The sequence below is a fragment of the Mobula hypostoma genome, chromosome 28 (assembly GCF_963921235.1).
Source record: "Mobula hypostoma chromosome 28, sMobHyp1.1, whole genome shotgun sequence".
In the NCBI taxonomy this organism is placed as follows: domain Eukaryota; kingdom Metazoa; phylum Chordata; class Chondrichthyes; order Myliobatiformes; family Myliobatidae; genus Mobula; species Mobula hypostoma.
This window is the reverse complement of record NC_086124.1, coordinates 31,006,227-31,019,625: the sequence shown is the minus strand read 5'-3', so window position 1 is coordinate 31,019,625 and position 13,399 is coordinate 31,006,227. Positions and strand designations below refer to the sequence as shown.

The following is a 13,399-nucleotide window of genomic DNA, read 5'->3' as shown; positions in this document are numbered from 1 at the left end:
TTAAAAGATCGACAGAATCGAAAGTTTCAATGCAGGACTGAAATTGTTTTGTTTGAATGCACGAAGTAACGGAATTAGAGAGAAGAAATTGAGGCACATTCAGATTGAAAGTTATGACCTTGTGGCCATCACTTAAGAGTAACTCAAAGAAGTTTATGTCTGGGATCGTAACGCCCACGAATACGCATTGTATCGAAAGGACAGGCAGAAGTGGGGGCGTGGCGCTATTAGTAAAAATGAATTCAGACCATTAGAAAGAGGTGACATAGGGTCGGAAGCTGTTGTATTATTCGGTGTAGAGCAGAGAAACTGCAAGAGTAAAGAAAAAACGCTGATAGGTGCTATATCGAGACACAAAGCAAATAGTATGGATGAGATCTATAACTTACAGCAGGAGGTTAGAGAGACAGAAGGTGAAATCATACATGCCAGTATTACACTGGAGGAAAGACAATGCAGAGGCACCAGTGAGGAGATGGTCTGAACTCACTGGGACAAAAGAACACTGGCATGGATGACGGCAGAGCAACACTGACTGTAAATTCTGAACGCGATATTAAAGGCACAGGCTATATACATCCTAAAGAGGAAGACGTATTTTAGCGACAAGCTGACATAACCGTAAATAACAGAAGTCAAAGCCATCTTATAGGCCAAAGAGAAGGCATAAAATTAGTGGGAAGTTAGAGGATTGGGTTGCTGTAAAAAAACAAAATAAAATGTCATGAAGAAGGTTCAGATGGAATACCAAAGTAAGCAGCCAATAATATTAAAGGAATAGCACATGTTTCTTCAGATACAAACGTTTAAAAGAGATGCGCTAAGTGGATATCGGATCGTTGGAAAACAATACTACAGAGTTTGTAATAGGACACAAGGAAATGGTGGACGAACTGAGTAAATATTTTGCATCAGTCTTCACTGTGGAAGACACGAGCAGTGCGTCAGAAGTTCAAGACAGTCAATGGTTAGAAATTTATGCAGTTCCCATTACTAGGGAAACGTTTGCTGACAACCTGGACCAGATTGTGTTATGCACAGGGTTCTGAAGGAGGTGGCTGAAGAGATTGTAGATGCACCAGTAATGATCATTCAAGAATCACTAGATTCTAGAATGGTTTCCGTAGACTAGAAATGTGCAAATGCTCCGCCACCCTCCCAGAGAGGGGAGGGGCAGACGAAAGGGAACTATACGCCGGTTACTCTGATCACAGTGGCTGGGAAGATGTTGGAGTCGATAGTTAAGGATGTGGTTTCGGCTTACTTGAAGGCACGTGATGAAATAGGCTGTAATTAGCATATATTTCTCAAGGAAAATCATGCCTGACAAATCTGTTGCAATTCTTTGAAGATATAACATTCAGGACAGGCAAAGGTGAAATAGTGGATCACATGACGAGCTGCACATTTGAGGCTGATTAATATGTTAAGAGCCAATACTATTACAGGAAAGATACTGGCTGACTGGCAGGGGGCAAAAAATGGGAAGAAAGGGAGCATTTTCTTCTTTGATACCGGTGACGTGATGTTCCACATGGTCTGTGCTGGGTTCGCTTCTTTTTACGTTACATGCCAATGACCTGGGTGGTGGAAGTGATGACTTTGCTGCAAAGTTTGTGAAAGATACGAAGGTAAGTGGAAAAGTGGTAAAGCTGCAGAATTATTTAGATCGATTAAGCGAATCGGCAAAGAAGTAGAAGCTGGAATACATTGTCGGAAAGTTTATGATCATGCATTCTTGTAGATAAAATAAAAGTGCAGGCTATTTTCTAAATCGAGATAACATTCAAAAAGGGGAGGCGCAAAGACACTTCTGGAGTCCTTGTGCAGGATTCCCAAACTGTTAGTTTGCAGGTTGAGGCGTTGATGAAGGAAGAAAATATGAACGCAAGGAGGTGTTGAGGGTTTTTAAAGCACTGGCGAAACAGCACTTGAAATATTGCGAGTGATTCTGAGCCCCTTATCTTAGAAAGGATGTGCAGACACTGGTAAAAGATTTCAGGATTCAACGACTTGTCATATGCATTCCGTTTGTTGGCTGTGGGCCTGTATTCTCTGGAATTAAGAATGGAGGGCGAGCTAATCGAAAACCATCTAATGTTGAAAGTCCTCGATAGATTGGATGTGATGAGGATGTTTCCTTTGCTGATAAAGTCTAGGACCAGAGGTCACAGCCATAGCATCTATTTGGAGATGAAGATGAATTTGTTTGCAAGAGAGAAAAACGTGGAATTCTTTTCCGCAGACGTCTGTGGAGGTCATGTCTTTACATATATGTAAGGAAGAGTTTGTCATTTTCATGGTTGGCCACTGCATGAAGGGATACGGAGAAAACGGCCGGAGAGTGGGGCTGAGAGGGAAATAAATCAGCTAGGCTGTTTGGATTGGCAACAAGGTTTCCTCCACGATCTCCATCCTGACAGATGTACCACACGACTGTGTACTAAGTTCCGTCTCTCCTCGCGTTACTCTTGAAACTGTGTGGCTAAACACAGCATCGAAGCCATATTCAGGTCTGTCGTAGGCCGAATGACAGGTGGTGACCAATCAGCATGTCGGAGGGAGACTGAACATCTGCCATAACTACAACCTCTTACTCAATGACCTCAAGACTAGAAAGCTGAATATTGATTTCAGTAGGAGGAAACAGAGGTCCAAGAGCCAGTCCTCATCGAAAGTTCAGAGATGGACACAATCCAAGCCTCAAGACTCGCCCCAAGCCAAGCTACAAGACCCAAGCCTCGAGTCTCGCCCCAAGCCAATCTTCAAGACCCCCAGCACCTCGACCCTCGCCACAAACCAAGCTTCAAGACCCCAAGCCTCAAGCCTCGCCTCAAGTCTCTGGTCTCCAGCCTCGCCTCAAGTCTCTAGTCTTAAGCCTCGCCTCAAGCCTGAAGACTCCAGCCTCGTCCTGCCTGCCAGTCAGGTCTCGTCCTTGCCCAGTTCTGGGGTCCGAGCCAGAGGCAAGACCCAGTTACTGGTTCCTTGTCCAGTCTCTGGCTCGGAGTTCAAGCCCGGGCTTCTAGCTCTCTGGTGCAGACCTGTTCCGGGTTCCCGGTTTTCCTGTCCATGTCCTAACCCTCACCCTGTATCCTAGTCCTGTCCCTAGTACTTCAGCGTCTGTGTCTTGCACTTGGAACGGTTCCCAGCCACCCCCTTATGACAGATCCATTTTATTTAATTTGCATGCACAGAATTGTTGGCAGACTAAAGGGAACCATCCTTCTGATTCCATCCCGGTTTAAATTGGTTTCGATCCATAAAATGCTTATACTATTCTCTAGGGTTTTCACTCATGCTTGAGGCCAATGGAGGATCCGAGTAACAGCTGAGTAGGCAAATTCCCAGCAGTCTGTAGTGGGATTCCGCAGTCCACGGTATATTTAACAGAGAAATGCTAAACAACGCAGCCATCTGGAATAGCTGATAAAGATGAATGGAGCATTGATACATGGAATATATTCGGATGCAGATAGACTGTTCCCTCTGATTTAACACTTATGAGTCCAGGTACCCTCAGAGTTAAAATTATAACCAGAAAAGAACAAGTCCTAAAGGGAGAACTGAGAGTCATGTTTTTGTTGGGTTATTGTTGCAATTAAAAATATATCTCGACAATTATTTTGAAAATGAGTTCTCAGCTGTTGCATGATGGTGTAAAAGAACTAGAATCCCGATGCAGGTCGAAGGAAGCAGGCAGTTTAAATTCTTTCATCATGGATGTTCCAAAGAGTCTGTTTCTGTGCTATGGTTTTATATGACAATAACTATGTTTCCAGGATAAACCAGAAAGCTCCGTGCACATATTGTGGTGACGGTAAGTATTCTTTCCGTTGCTGTAAAGCTTCGGTTTTGCGCATTGAAACCGACTCAGATTCAGAACGACATATACCATTCATGCTTTGGAAGGTCGGGCGAGGGAAATTGCTGGAACTAGATTAATATTAGTGCGAACTAAGTTGTAACAGTTGAGAAACAAACCGGCAATAAAACGGCCGGAAGAAGAAAGAAACTTACGTTTGATACCTGATCAGTCCGAAATACCTCTTCAGACAATGCACTATGTGAAGTGGATTTTTACGGCGAATATAATACAGAGCAGCAGATAGAACAAGAAGTAATTGAACACATACTCCAGTCAGTTACTTACTAGGGATACCAATAGCGGTCAGTATCGGATAATAAACACTCGCTATGTAGAAAATTGCTGGATATTCCATTCTCCGCGTGTGGCCACGATCAGGTTATAATGGTCCACTGCCGAAAAGTGTTGGTGATTGCTTTGAAAGCGCTTATAAAGGAAAGGATTCTGCAATCTCCAAACTAATTTTACCAGCTTATTAGCCACATCAGTGACAGCCCAGTGATTAAACAATTAACGTAAACTATTTCTATACATTGTGCCACAACGAAATACAAATCGGTCATTTAGGAAATCACAACAAATTACATTTTTACGCTTTCAAAAACAGATGTCGCACATTCCTTCTCTATTACACAAAAGTTAAGAAGCTTATTTTTAACTTCATTATCTTTGTCAAATAAGTATCATTTGTAACAGCAGGTGCAGGTCTTTATGTTCCCGAATGTCAGGGTAATCTTTCAGAGGAGAGACGCAAACGAAGGAAATTGCAGGTCTGCGATCTGACTTCGGTGGTTGGGAACACGTTAGAGGCGACTGTTAAAGATGTGGTTTCGGCGTGCTTGAAGGCACATGTTGAAAGGGAGGCGGGAGGAGGCGATAGCAGAGCGCCGGGCGCGCGCAGCTCTCCGGTGAAACTGATATCGTATCCGTTAAATAGGGGCCGTGGGCAATTCTGATTTGATGGAGACGGACGTGAAAGCACAGAGGAACATCTGGAGAAATTTCTGAAGCTCCACTTCGCTGCCGCTGTTACTGTGCGATCGAGAATCTTCCAGATGGATAGGCCTCAAAATCCTCGGCTTTGCCTGCTGCTGGTGACCGATACTGAGGTCAAATCTTTCGGATAGAGATGGTGCTCGGTACTCGGTGTCGGAGGGCTGATCGGAGGCTCGAAGATTTCGGACGACTCAGAGTCAGACTGTGGTCCGGCAGGGCAGGGAGAGTTTTTTTCCTTCTCCCGTCTGCGTGAGATGTGGGACTTTGAGAAACGTTGAACTCTTTTACTGTGCCATGGACTGTGCTTCATCAAGTCATGGTATTGTTGCACTTTTGTAACTATATGTTATAATTGTGTGGTTTTGTTTTTTTTTTAGTATTGGTCTGTCCTGTGTTTTGTGATATCACACCGGAGGAATATTGTATCGTTTCTTAATGCATGCATTACTAAATGACAATAAAAGAGAACTGCGTGTCCTCATAATATTAAAAAATAGCCCGTAATGAGCATGAATTCCTCAAACAAAAATTGTACCTGACAAATCTGTTAGAATTCTTTGAAGACATAATAGGCCGAATAGACGAAGGAGTACCGGTGGTTTTTGTTGTGTACCTATATTTTCTAAAGGAACTTAACAAGGACCACACATGAGACTGTTTAATTAGTTAAGAGTCCATGCAATGAATAGGAATAAAGGGAGCGTTTTCTCCTTGGCTGTTGGTTGGTGACCAGTGGTATTCCAGATGGTCTGTGCTGGGTCCGCTTCTTTTTACTTCATATGTCAATGACTTGGGTGATGGAATTAATGGTTTTCTCTCAAGGTATGTGGACGATAAAAAGGTAGGCGGAGGGCAGGAAGTTCCGAGGATGTGAAGAGGCTGCAGAATAACTTGGATAGATTTGTTTGTGTAGATTAGAGGGATACCAGTGGGCAAAGAAGTAGCAGATGGAATATAGTGTCGGAAAGTTTATGGTCATGCATTCTGGTAGATGAAATAAAAGGGGAAACAATTTGCTAAATTGAGCGAAGATTCAAAAAGGAGTCCTTATATAGGATTCTTGTACAGTTAATTTGCAGGCTGAGGCGGTGGTGAGGGTAGCAAACGCCATATGGTATTGATCTCAAAAGGACTAGAATATGAGGGAAGGATGTAATGTTGATGCTTTTTGAAGCACTGGTGAGACCTCACCTGAAGTATTGTGAGCAGGTCTGGGCCCCTTATCTCAGGAAGGACGTGCTGCTACTGGAGAGGGTTCAAAGGAGGTTCAGAAAATGACTTCGAGGGGTTTAAGCTTTCGGGAACCTCGTGGCGAGAAGGCCACGGGATGGGGTACGAGCGATTAACGCTTGCATTGTTCGCGGATTACTGACACGAGGGAGATTGAGGAAACGTGCGGAAGATGGGTGCCAGCTGCTTGTCTTTTGATCGTGGCGAAACGCCTCTGCAACCAGAGTGGGGAGATTGTCTTTTCATCTCTGTTGGGAATGCTCTCCCTCCCAGAAGTGAAGGCCTGCCGCTGTGCCACGAGAATGTTACAGAGGTTTTCTGCATTTTGACATGGCCTCAGGCTATCGGCTTGCTGTAGCATTATAGTTTTATATTATCCGAGTTTTTCCTCGAAATTTCTCGAGTTTGTTTGTGTATCGGAGGGAGGGGTTTGGAGGTCAATATGCCTGTTCCGTTTTTATTCATTTTTTTGTGCCGGGGAGGAGCGATTTGGGGGTTGATGATCATTCCATTCTTAGTTTCATGTCTATCTGGAGAATAGTCTCAGAGCTGTATACTTTGACGATAAATTTGAACCTTTCTGGATGGCCGAGTGCATATAAAACGGCGACAGAATTGTGGGTGATATTTATAGTCGTACAGTGCTGCGTTATAGGAAGATAAAATGGGTAACTAAAAGTATGTGAACGACGATTTAATAACCAAAAGAGAGTGCCAGAAGTTAGTTGTAACCGCGTAGATGAAGAACTTTGCGTGGTCCTTTTAAATAGCATCTTAAGAGAAAACGAACTACCAAACAATTCCATATCAAATTGTGAAAGACTCTTCCATGCGAACCACAGCCTTGTCCTAGGGTTTGGAGACTCAATGACCCGCAGAGTTATGTTGGTTGCAGTGAGGGTCTTGTGCTTTGGCTCTTGACAGGGTCATCCGAGCCAAAAAGGCCTAAGTGTACAATCCACAGTAGGAGTGGTCCTCCGGTCTTCTGGGTCCTGGCTTCACTTCATGGTTAACAACCCTGACTGGTTATAAAATTGTTATGGAAACAGCAATGAAGACAGCTTCTACATCAGTGTTCCACGATATAGACAAGCACAGATGGAGGACTTTCATTGCTGCCCATGCAGCGTAATGGGCCGTAAGTCAGTTATGCTCAGGGGTATTAGATACACCCTATCAGAGGCTGCCGAGCGCAATATAAGTGCATTCTGTACGCAATAAACGAAGGTGATTTGCTTTATACTTTGATCTCAGCAAAACGGAGTTCGAAGGCAATGTAATGATTCCATCTCCATTTAAACGATATATAGTTCACATTTAAGAATTTAGCATAAAATACGCAAGCAAGACTGGATATATGACGGCTAGAAAGGAAGTCCAGAGAAATAAGATGACAGATGGACAGAATCAGTATTTTACATCCGTCTTCACTGTGGAAGAGACTCGCAGTGTGCCAGATGTTGAAGGGCACGAGGGAAGAGGAGTAAGTGCAGTTACTATTACAAGGGAGAAGGTGATCAAAAGACTGACAAACCTAAGGGTACAAAAGTCACTCGCTAAAGTTGAACTGCACCGTAGGGTTATGAAAGGGGTAGCCAAAATTCATTGGACTCGGGCATGGCCGCAGGAGCGGAAGCTGAAAATGTCAGTCCACTCTTTAAGAAAGGAGGAAGGCAGCAGAAAGGAAATTATTGAGCAGTTAGCCTGACCTCGGAGGTTGAGAAGATGTGGGACTCAATTGTTAAGGATGAGGTTATTGAGTACTTGCCGACACAGGAGAAGATAGGATGAAGTCGGCATGGTTTCCTTCAGACAGAGCCTTACCTGAAAGAGCTGGCATTCTTTGAGGAGATTACAAAATAGGATTGATAAAGTGGATATAGTGGAGTTTCTATATTTGGACTTTCAGAAGACCTTTGACAAAGTGCTACACATAAGCCTGCTTCCCAAGTTAAGATCCTGTGGTATTGCAAGAAAATTACTGGCACAGTTAGAGAATTGCCTGATTGGTAGAAAACAACGAGTGGGAATATAAGGATTCTTTTTCTCGTTGGCTGCTAGAGACTACTGGTGTTCCGCAGTGGTCGGTTTCGCTACCGCTTATTTTTATGCTTATATCAATGGTTTAGATGATGGAATAGATGGCTTTGTTGCCATGTTTGCAGATGATATGAAGATTGGTGTAGAGGCAGGTAGTGTTGAGGAAACAAGAAGGCTGCCGAAGGAATTAGTCAGATAAGGGGAATGGGAAAGAAAGTGGCAAATAAAATAAAATATTGAAAAATGCATAGTCATGCACTTGGTAGAAGGAATTAATGTACAGATTATTTTCTAAATGGGAGAAAATGCTAAACCTTCAATGCAAAGGGACTTGGGAGTCCTTGTATAGAACATTCTAAAGATTAACTTGCAGGTTGAGTCGGTGGTGAGGAAGGCAAATGCAATGCGAGCATTCATTTCAAGAGGTCTGGAATACAAGAGCAGGGATACGATGATGAGGCTTTATATTGTGAACAGTTCCGGCTCCTCATCTGAGAGAAGATCTGCTGGATTTGGAGACGGTTCAGAGAAGGTTCACAAGGAGAATTTCAGGAGTGAGCGCGTTATCATACGACGTACGTTTGATAGCTCTGGGTCTGTACTCGCTGGAATTTAGAAGGATGAGGGGGCATCGCGTTATAAACTTTCGAATGTTGAAAGGCCTAGACAGGGTAGATGTGGAAAGGATGTTTCCAATGGTGAGAGAGTCTAGAGCAATAGGGCACAGCCTCAGGAGCGAGGGGTGTCCACTTACAACACAGCTGCGGACTTATCTGTTCAGTCAGAAGTGGAGAAATTGTGGAAGTTATTACCACAGGCAGCTGCGGAAGCCAGGTCTCTGGGTGTTTTTAAGGCAGAGCTTGATGGATTCTTGATTGGATACCGCATCAAAGGTTCCGGGAAGAAGGCCTGAGAGTGGGGCTGAGGAGGGGAAGAGAGGATCAGCCATGATTAAATGACAGAGCAAACTCGATGGACCAAATAAAATAAATATACTCCTATTTCCTCTGGTCTTATGGTCTAAATACGTGTTAAGTTTTGATAAAAAACGTAAAAGGGAAACGGTCGGCCGGTAATGGCTGTGAGAACCTAACAGCTATTCCTCATTGTTGCTGTTAAATGGTCCAGGTTATCAGACAAGTGGCTGTACATTCTGTTTTAACGTTTCGTTTTTTTTGGTTAAATATAATCGAATAAGCAAGTTGCCTTTAAAGCAATGGTTTTGACGGCTGGAGAAATTTGGCATTTGAGCAATAGATATTGTTCGATAAACAGTATAGGATAGTGGTAAAATGAGAAACAAAAACGTTATAGCAGCTTGGAAATTTTTCCACAAATTTCCAAAGCGAAAATAAGTGAAAAGATGGAGTCATTATGGTCATTTGTAGCCTCAGAGGAAGTGGTAAAAGCAGAGTCCCATTTTGAAAGTAAGACACTTTCTGTCATGTTCAATGACGAGCAACACACATCAAAGTTTCTGGTGAACGAAGCAGGCCAGGCAGCATCTATAGGAAGAGGTACAGTCAACGTTTCGGGCCGAGACCCTTCATCAGGACTAACTGAAGGAAGAGCTAGTAAGAGATTTGAAAGTGGGAGGGGGAGGGAGAGATACAAAATGATAGAAGAAGACAGGAGGGGGAGGGATGGAGCCAAGAGCTGGACAGGTGATTGGCAAAACGGATATGAGAGGATCATGGGACAGGAGGCGCAGGGAGAAGGAAGGGGGGGGGTAAAAAATCCAGAGGATGGGCAAGGGGTATAGTCAGAGGGACAGAGGGAGAAAAAGGAGAGAGAAAGAAAGAATGTGTGTATATAAATAAATAACGTATGGGATACGAGGGGGAGGTAGGGCATTAGCGGAAGTTAGAGAAGTCAATATTCATGCCACCAGGTTGGTGGCTACCTTGACGGAATATAAGGTTTTGTTCCTCCAACCTGAGTGTGGCTTCATCATTACAGTAGAGGAGGGTTAGGGTTGTTAGACATATCAGAATGGATAGACATATCAGAATGGGAATGGGATGTGGAATTAAAATATATGGCCACTGGGAGAACCTGCTTTCTCATAGGCTTCCTCCGCGTGCTTCGCTGTCCTCCCACAGTCCAAAGTCTTACCGGTTAGGAGGCTAATTGATAAATGTAAATTATCCTGTGATTTAGTTAGAATTAAATTGGTGGATTGCTGGCTTGCACGGTTTGTTGGGCTGGAAGGACCTGATATCCAAATAATCTGTACCTGTGAATTGTAGCATTTCTGCAGAGGTGCCGATGATACATTACAAAGGAATATAACTTTCAGGCGCTGTGCAGAAACACAATTAACTGTTACGTTTCCCTACAGATACAAGATGTACTGTTACGCACTTTTCTCACGATATGCATCAACCTACGATGGAAAAACGTTCCTTGCCATAATATTGAAGGGAGATTCCACTGAAATAAACAAGCGGCGTTAGTCTCCCAGCCAACCCAATCTGAACGAGTAAACCTGAAAAAAATGGAAGAAGGTTACCTGTTGTTACAATTTTATTTCAATTAACACCATCATTTCTTACTTTATAATGGACTCACAGAAGAAATACCATAACCGTGTTGCTTGATGCAAAGAACATTGCGTCTGGCTAAAAAAAGAAAATTATCAACACACTTTTCTCTGACTAACTATATTGAACCAAGCAACACACAGAAAAGTTGCTGGTGAACGAAGGGTCTCTGCCCGAAACGTCGACTGTACCTCTTCCTAGAGATGCTGCCTGGCCTGCTGCGTTCACCAGCAACTTTTGCGTGTGTTGCTTGAAATTCCAGCATCTGCAGATTTCCACGTTAATCCTTTCACACTGATTTCCATCGTCACCCATTATAATGAAGAAAATGGCCCGGATCATCTGGAATCTGGAATCATCTCTGGTTCGAATTACACTGATCTTATTCTGTTGACAGCTTCGGTGATAACAGACTAATTAAAATACATTTTTTTGATGGAAATATAAAGAAATATGTGTGTGTTTAAACTATGGGAAACAAACGTACATGCTACAAAGTCAAGGATATTCCACCAAAGATGGATGGTGATTTTGGACATAGAGCTTTCCTTTGGCGCGACTAAATTAGTGGAATGAGACCACATCGATCAGATTAATCATAGCATCGCTCGAAAAATATAGCGATGTCTTATTTTGAGGTTCAAGTCGCAGATCTGTTTTTGATACCAACTCCATTCATAAGGACTGCAAGAAAGGACAATTTGCCTGTCAGACCAGGGGTTCATTTGCCATCTGTTGTATACTTTCCTTTTTCAGGAGAAAGCGTGTTACCTCAATTCTTGAGACTTGAACAACAGAGATCCGGTACATAGAACCGGACTCACTTTACCGGAAACAGGATTATTATATCCAAGGTAAATTGTTCCGCCAGTCATATAGAATGTGCAAGTGTGTTCAGTGGATCGTGATCAGTCAATTAGAATATAATTCTACAATGTATGCATCACGCAAGCACCACATGGTTCGTTGGCCAAGAATACGGTGTGAATCCAATCATTTTAAATGGAAATCTGCCGATATAAAATCATAGTTTATTCTTTGGGACTCCAGGAAATTCAGTTCGCTGATCTTGTTGCAACAACAAGCTTCCAATCTTCAGGTACCTGGCTACGCAAATTTATCGTCTATTTCTCGGACCATAATTCAGAAAATTTCTGTGACCTCAATTCAAAACATACATTTCTACTTCCGTTTATCTACAAAGTTGGCCATTTAATGTGACCAGATGTTTCACTCCTTTCGTCATCTCTTTCCTGAATTTCCTCTGGGACAGTGTGCAGATACACGCGTTGGTGAAGGTGTAGAGAAATTATAACTTGAACCCAGACTGTTGCAGGATAAACGATAGAGAATTAAGATATCTGTCTGTATAAAAGTAATGTTGAGCCTGCCATATCGTAATGGAGACTATAAAGGGGATCCACAATAAAATGAAATTGGCTGATAGAGCGAACAGCAAAATCATTGACTTTCGCCGGTTCTCCACCTCTGAATCCTTCTCATTGTCATTGCTGCTCCGGAGTCCTCGGCGGACTCTGTTTGCCGCTATTATGTGCGTGACTGTTAAAGCATTGAACAATACAATTAAAGCGATTGGCAATAAAGGTGTAATGATACAATTAAACATCTGGTAAGTTTTCCGCACTGGTGAAGTAAAGTAATCCGCTCTGCCAATACAGCGCCATGGAAAGTTGTCAATAATCGCGTAAGGTTCTAATGAAAAGTAAGATGGAACATACCTTAAACAACTCCCTGTGCCCACAATCACTACCACTATCATCGCCGTCTTCTCGGTGCAAAATCGTTTTCTCAGCTTTTGACTGCAAATTGCAATACATCGATCAAATATGAAAGTCACCGTTAGCCAGACAGAACAGTCCATAAGTGCGAGCCGAAACACAAGCGTCGTAGCGCAAATCGGACTGATGAGCAAAAAGCTTGCAAAAACATAAATATTATTGATCCGCTCGAGTACAACGCCAATGATAACACCCATTAAATCAGCTGTTGCCATTGCCACCAGGTAAAGCGTGATGCATTTGGAGAGTCCGCATTTTCCACGACAAAGGGTCACAACAGCCATCAAATTAACTGCAAGGAAGGAAAAAGGAGTTAGTTTGAAGCCTACGAAAATCCGATCCATTGACTTGATTTGCATTGTTAAACTAGCATCGATTCATTAAGCATTCAGAGAATTCGCACCTTCCACTCATACTTGAGACCAAGGGAATATCCGAGTAGCAGATGAGTCGGCAAGTTTCCAGCAGTTTGAACGGCTTTTTATAGAGAGGACTGCTGATCGACGAATCCATCGCGATAGCTCGATCACTGTGGCAGATAACGCCGAACGGAGCACGGACATTGGGAGCGTAATGGGCACAGATAGTCTGTATCTTCTTACCTATTGCATGTGCGTAGAGGAAACAGCGGAGTTAAGATTAGAAGCAGAGCAAGTCCTCAAGTGAAAATGGGACCTGTGTATTCTGTTTCTCTTTGTTGATGCATTATTGTCGAAAGGAACAATGGTCCCAGTGCATGTCGTTGGGAGTAGGCAGTGTAAGTGGATTCGGCATGGCCGAATGGCCTGCTTCTGTGCTGTGCTGTGCTTTTCAATGGCTCTACGACTCTGACCGAAATCTCCACGGAAATGTTGTCGTGACGGTAAAGAGTTATCTTCGTCCCTGTAAAGCTTCAGTTTTCGGCACTGGTACCTAATCAGACTTTG

At 43.1% G+C, this 13,399-nt stretch overlaps 1 protein-coding gene across 1 annotated transcript in view; it reads right to left on the bottom strand.

Moving 5' to 3' along the window:
- Positions 1 to 12,986, bottom strand: part of LOC134338979 (probable G-protein coupled receptor 139) — a 48,639-nt gene extending 35,653 nt beyond the window's left edge. Inside the window, exon 1 of the mRNA XM_063035200.1 lies at positions 12,890 to 12,986. Within this exon, the coding sequence (XP_062891270.1) occupies positions 12,890 to 12,986 (97 nt within the window). The remainder of the gene's footprint in view (positions 1 to 12,889) is intronic.
- Between the last annotated feature and the right edge of the window lie 413 nt (positions 12,987 to 13,399).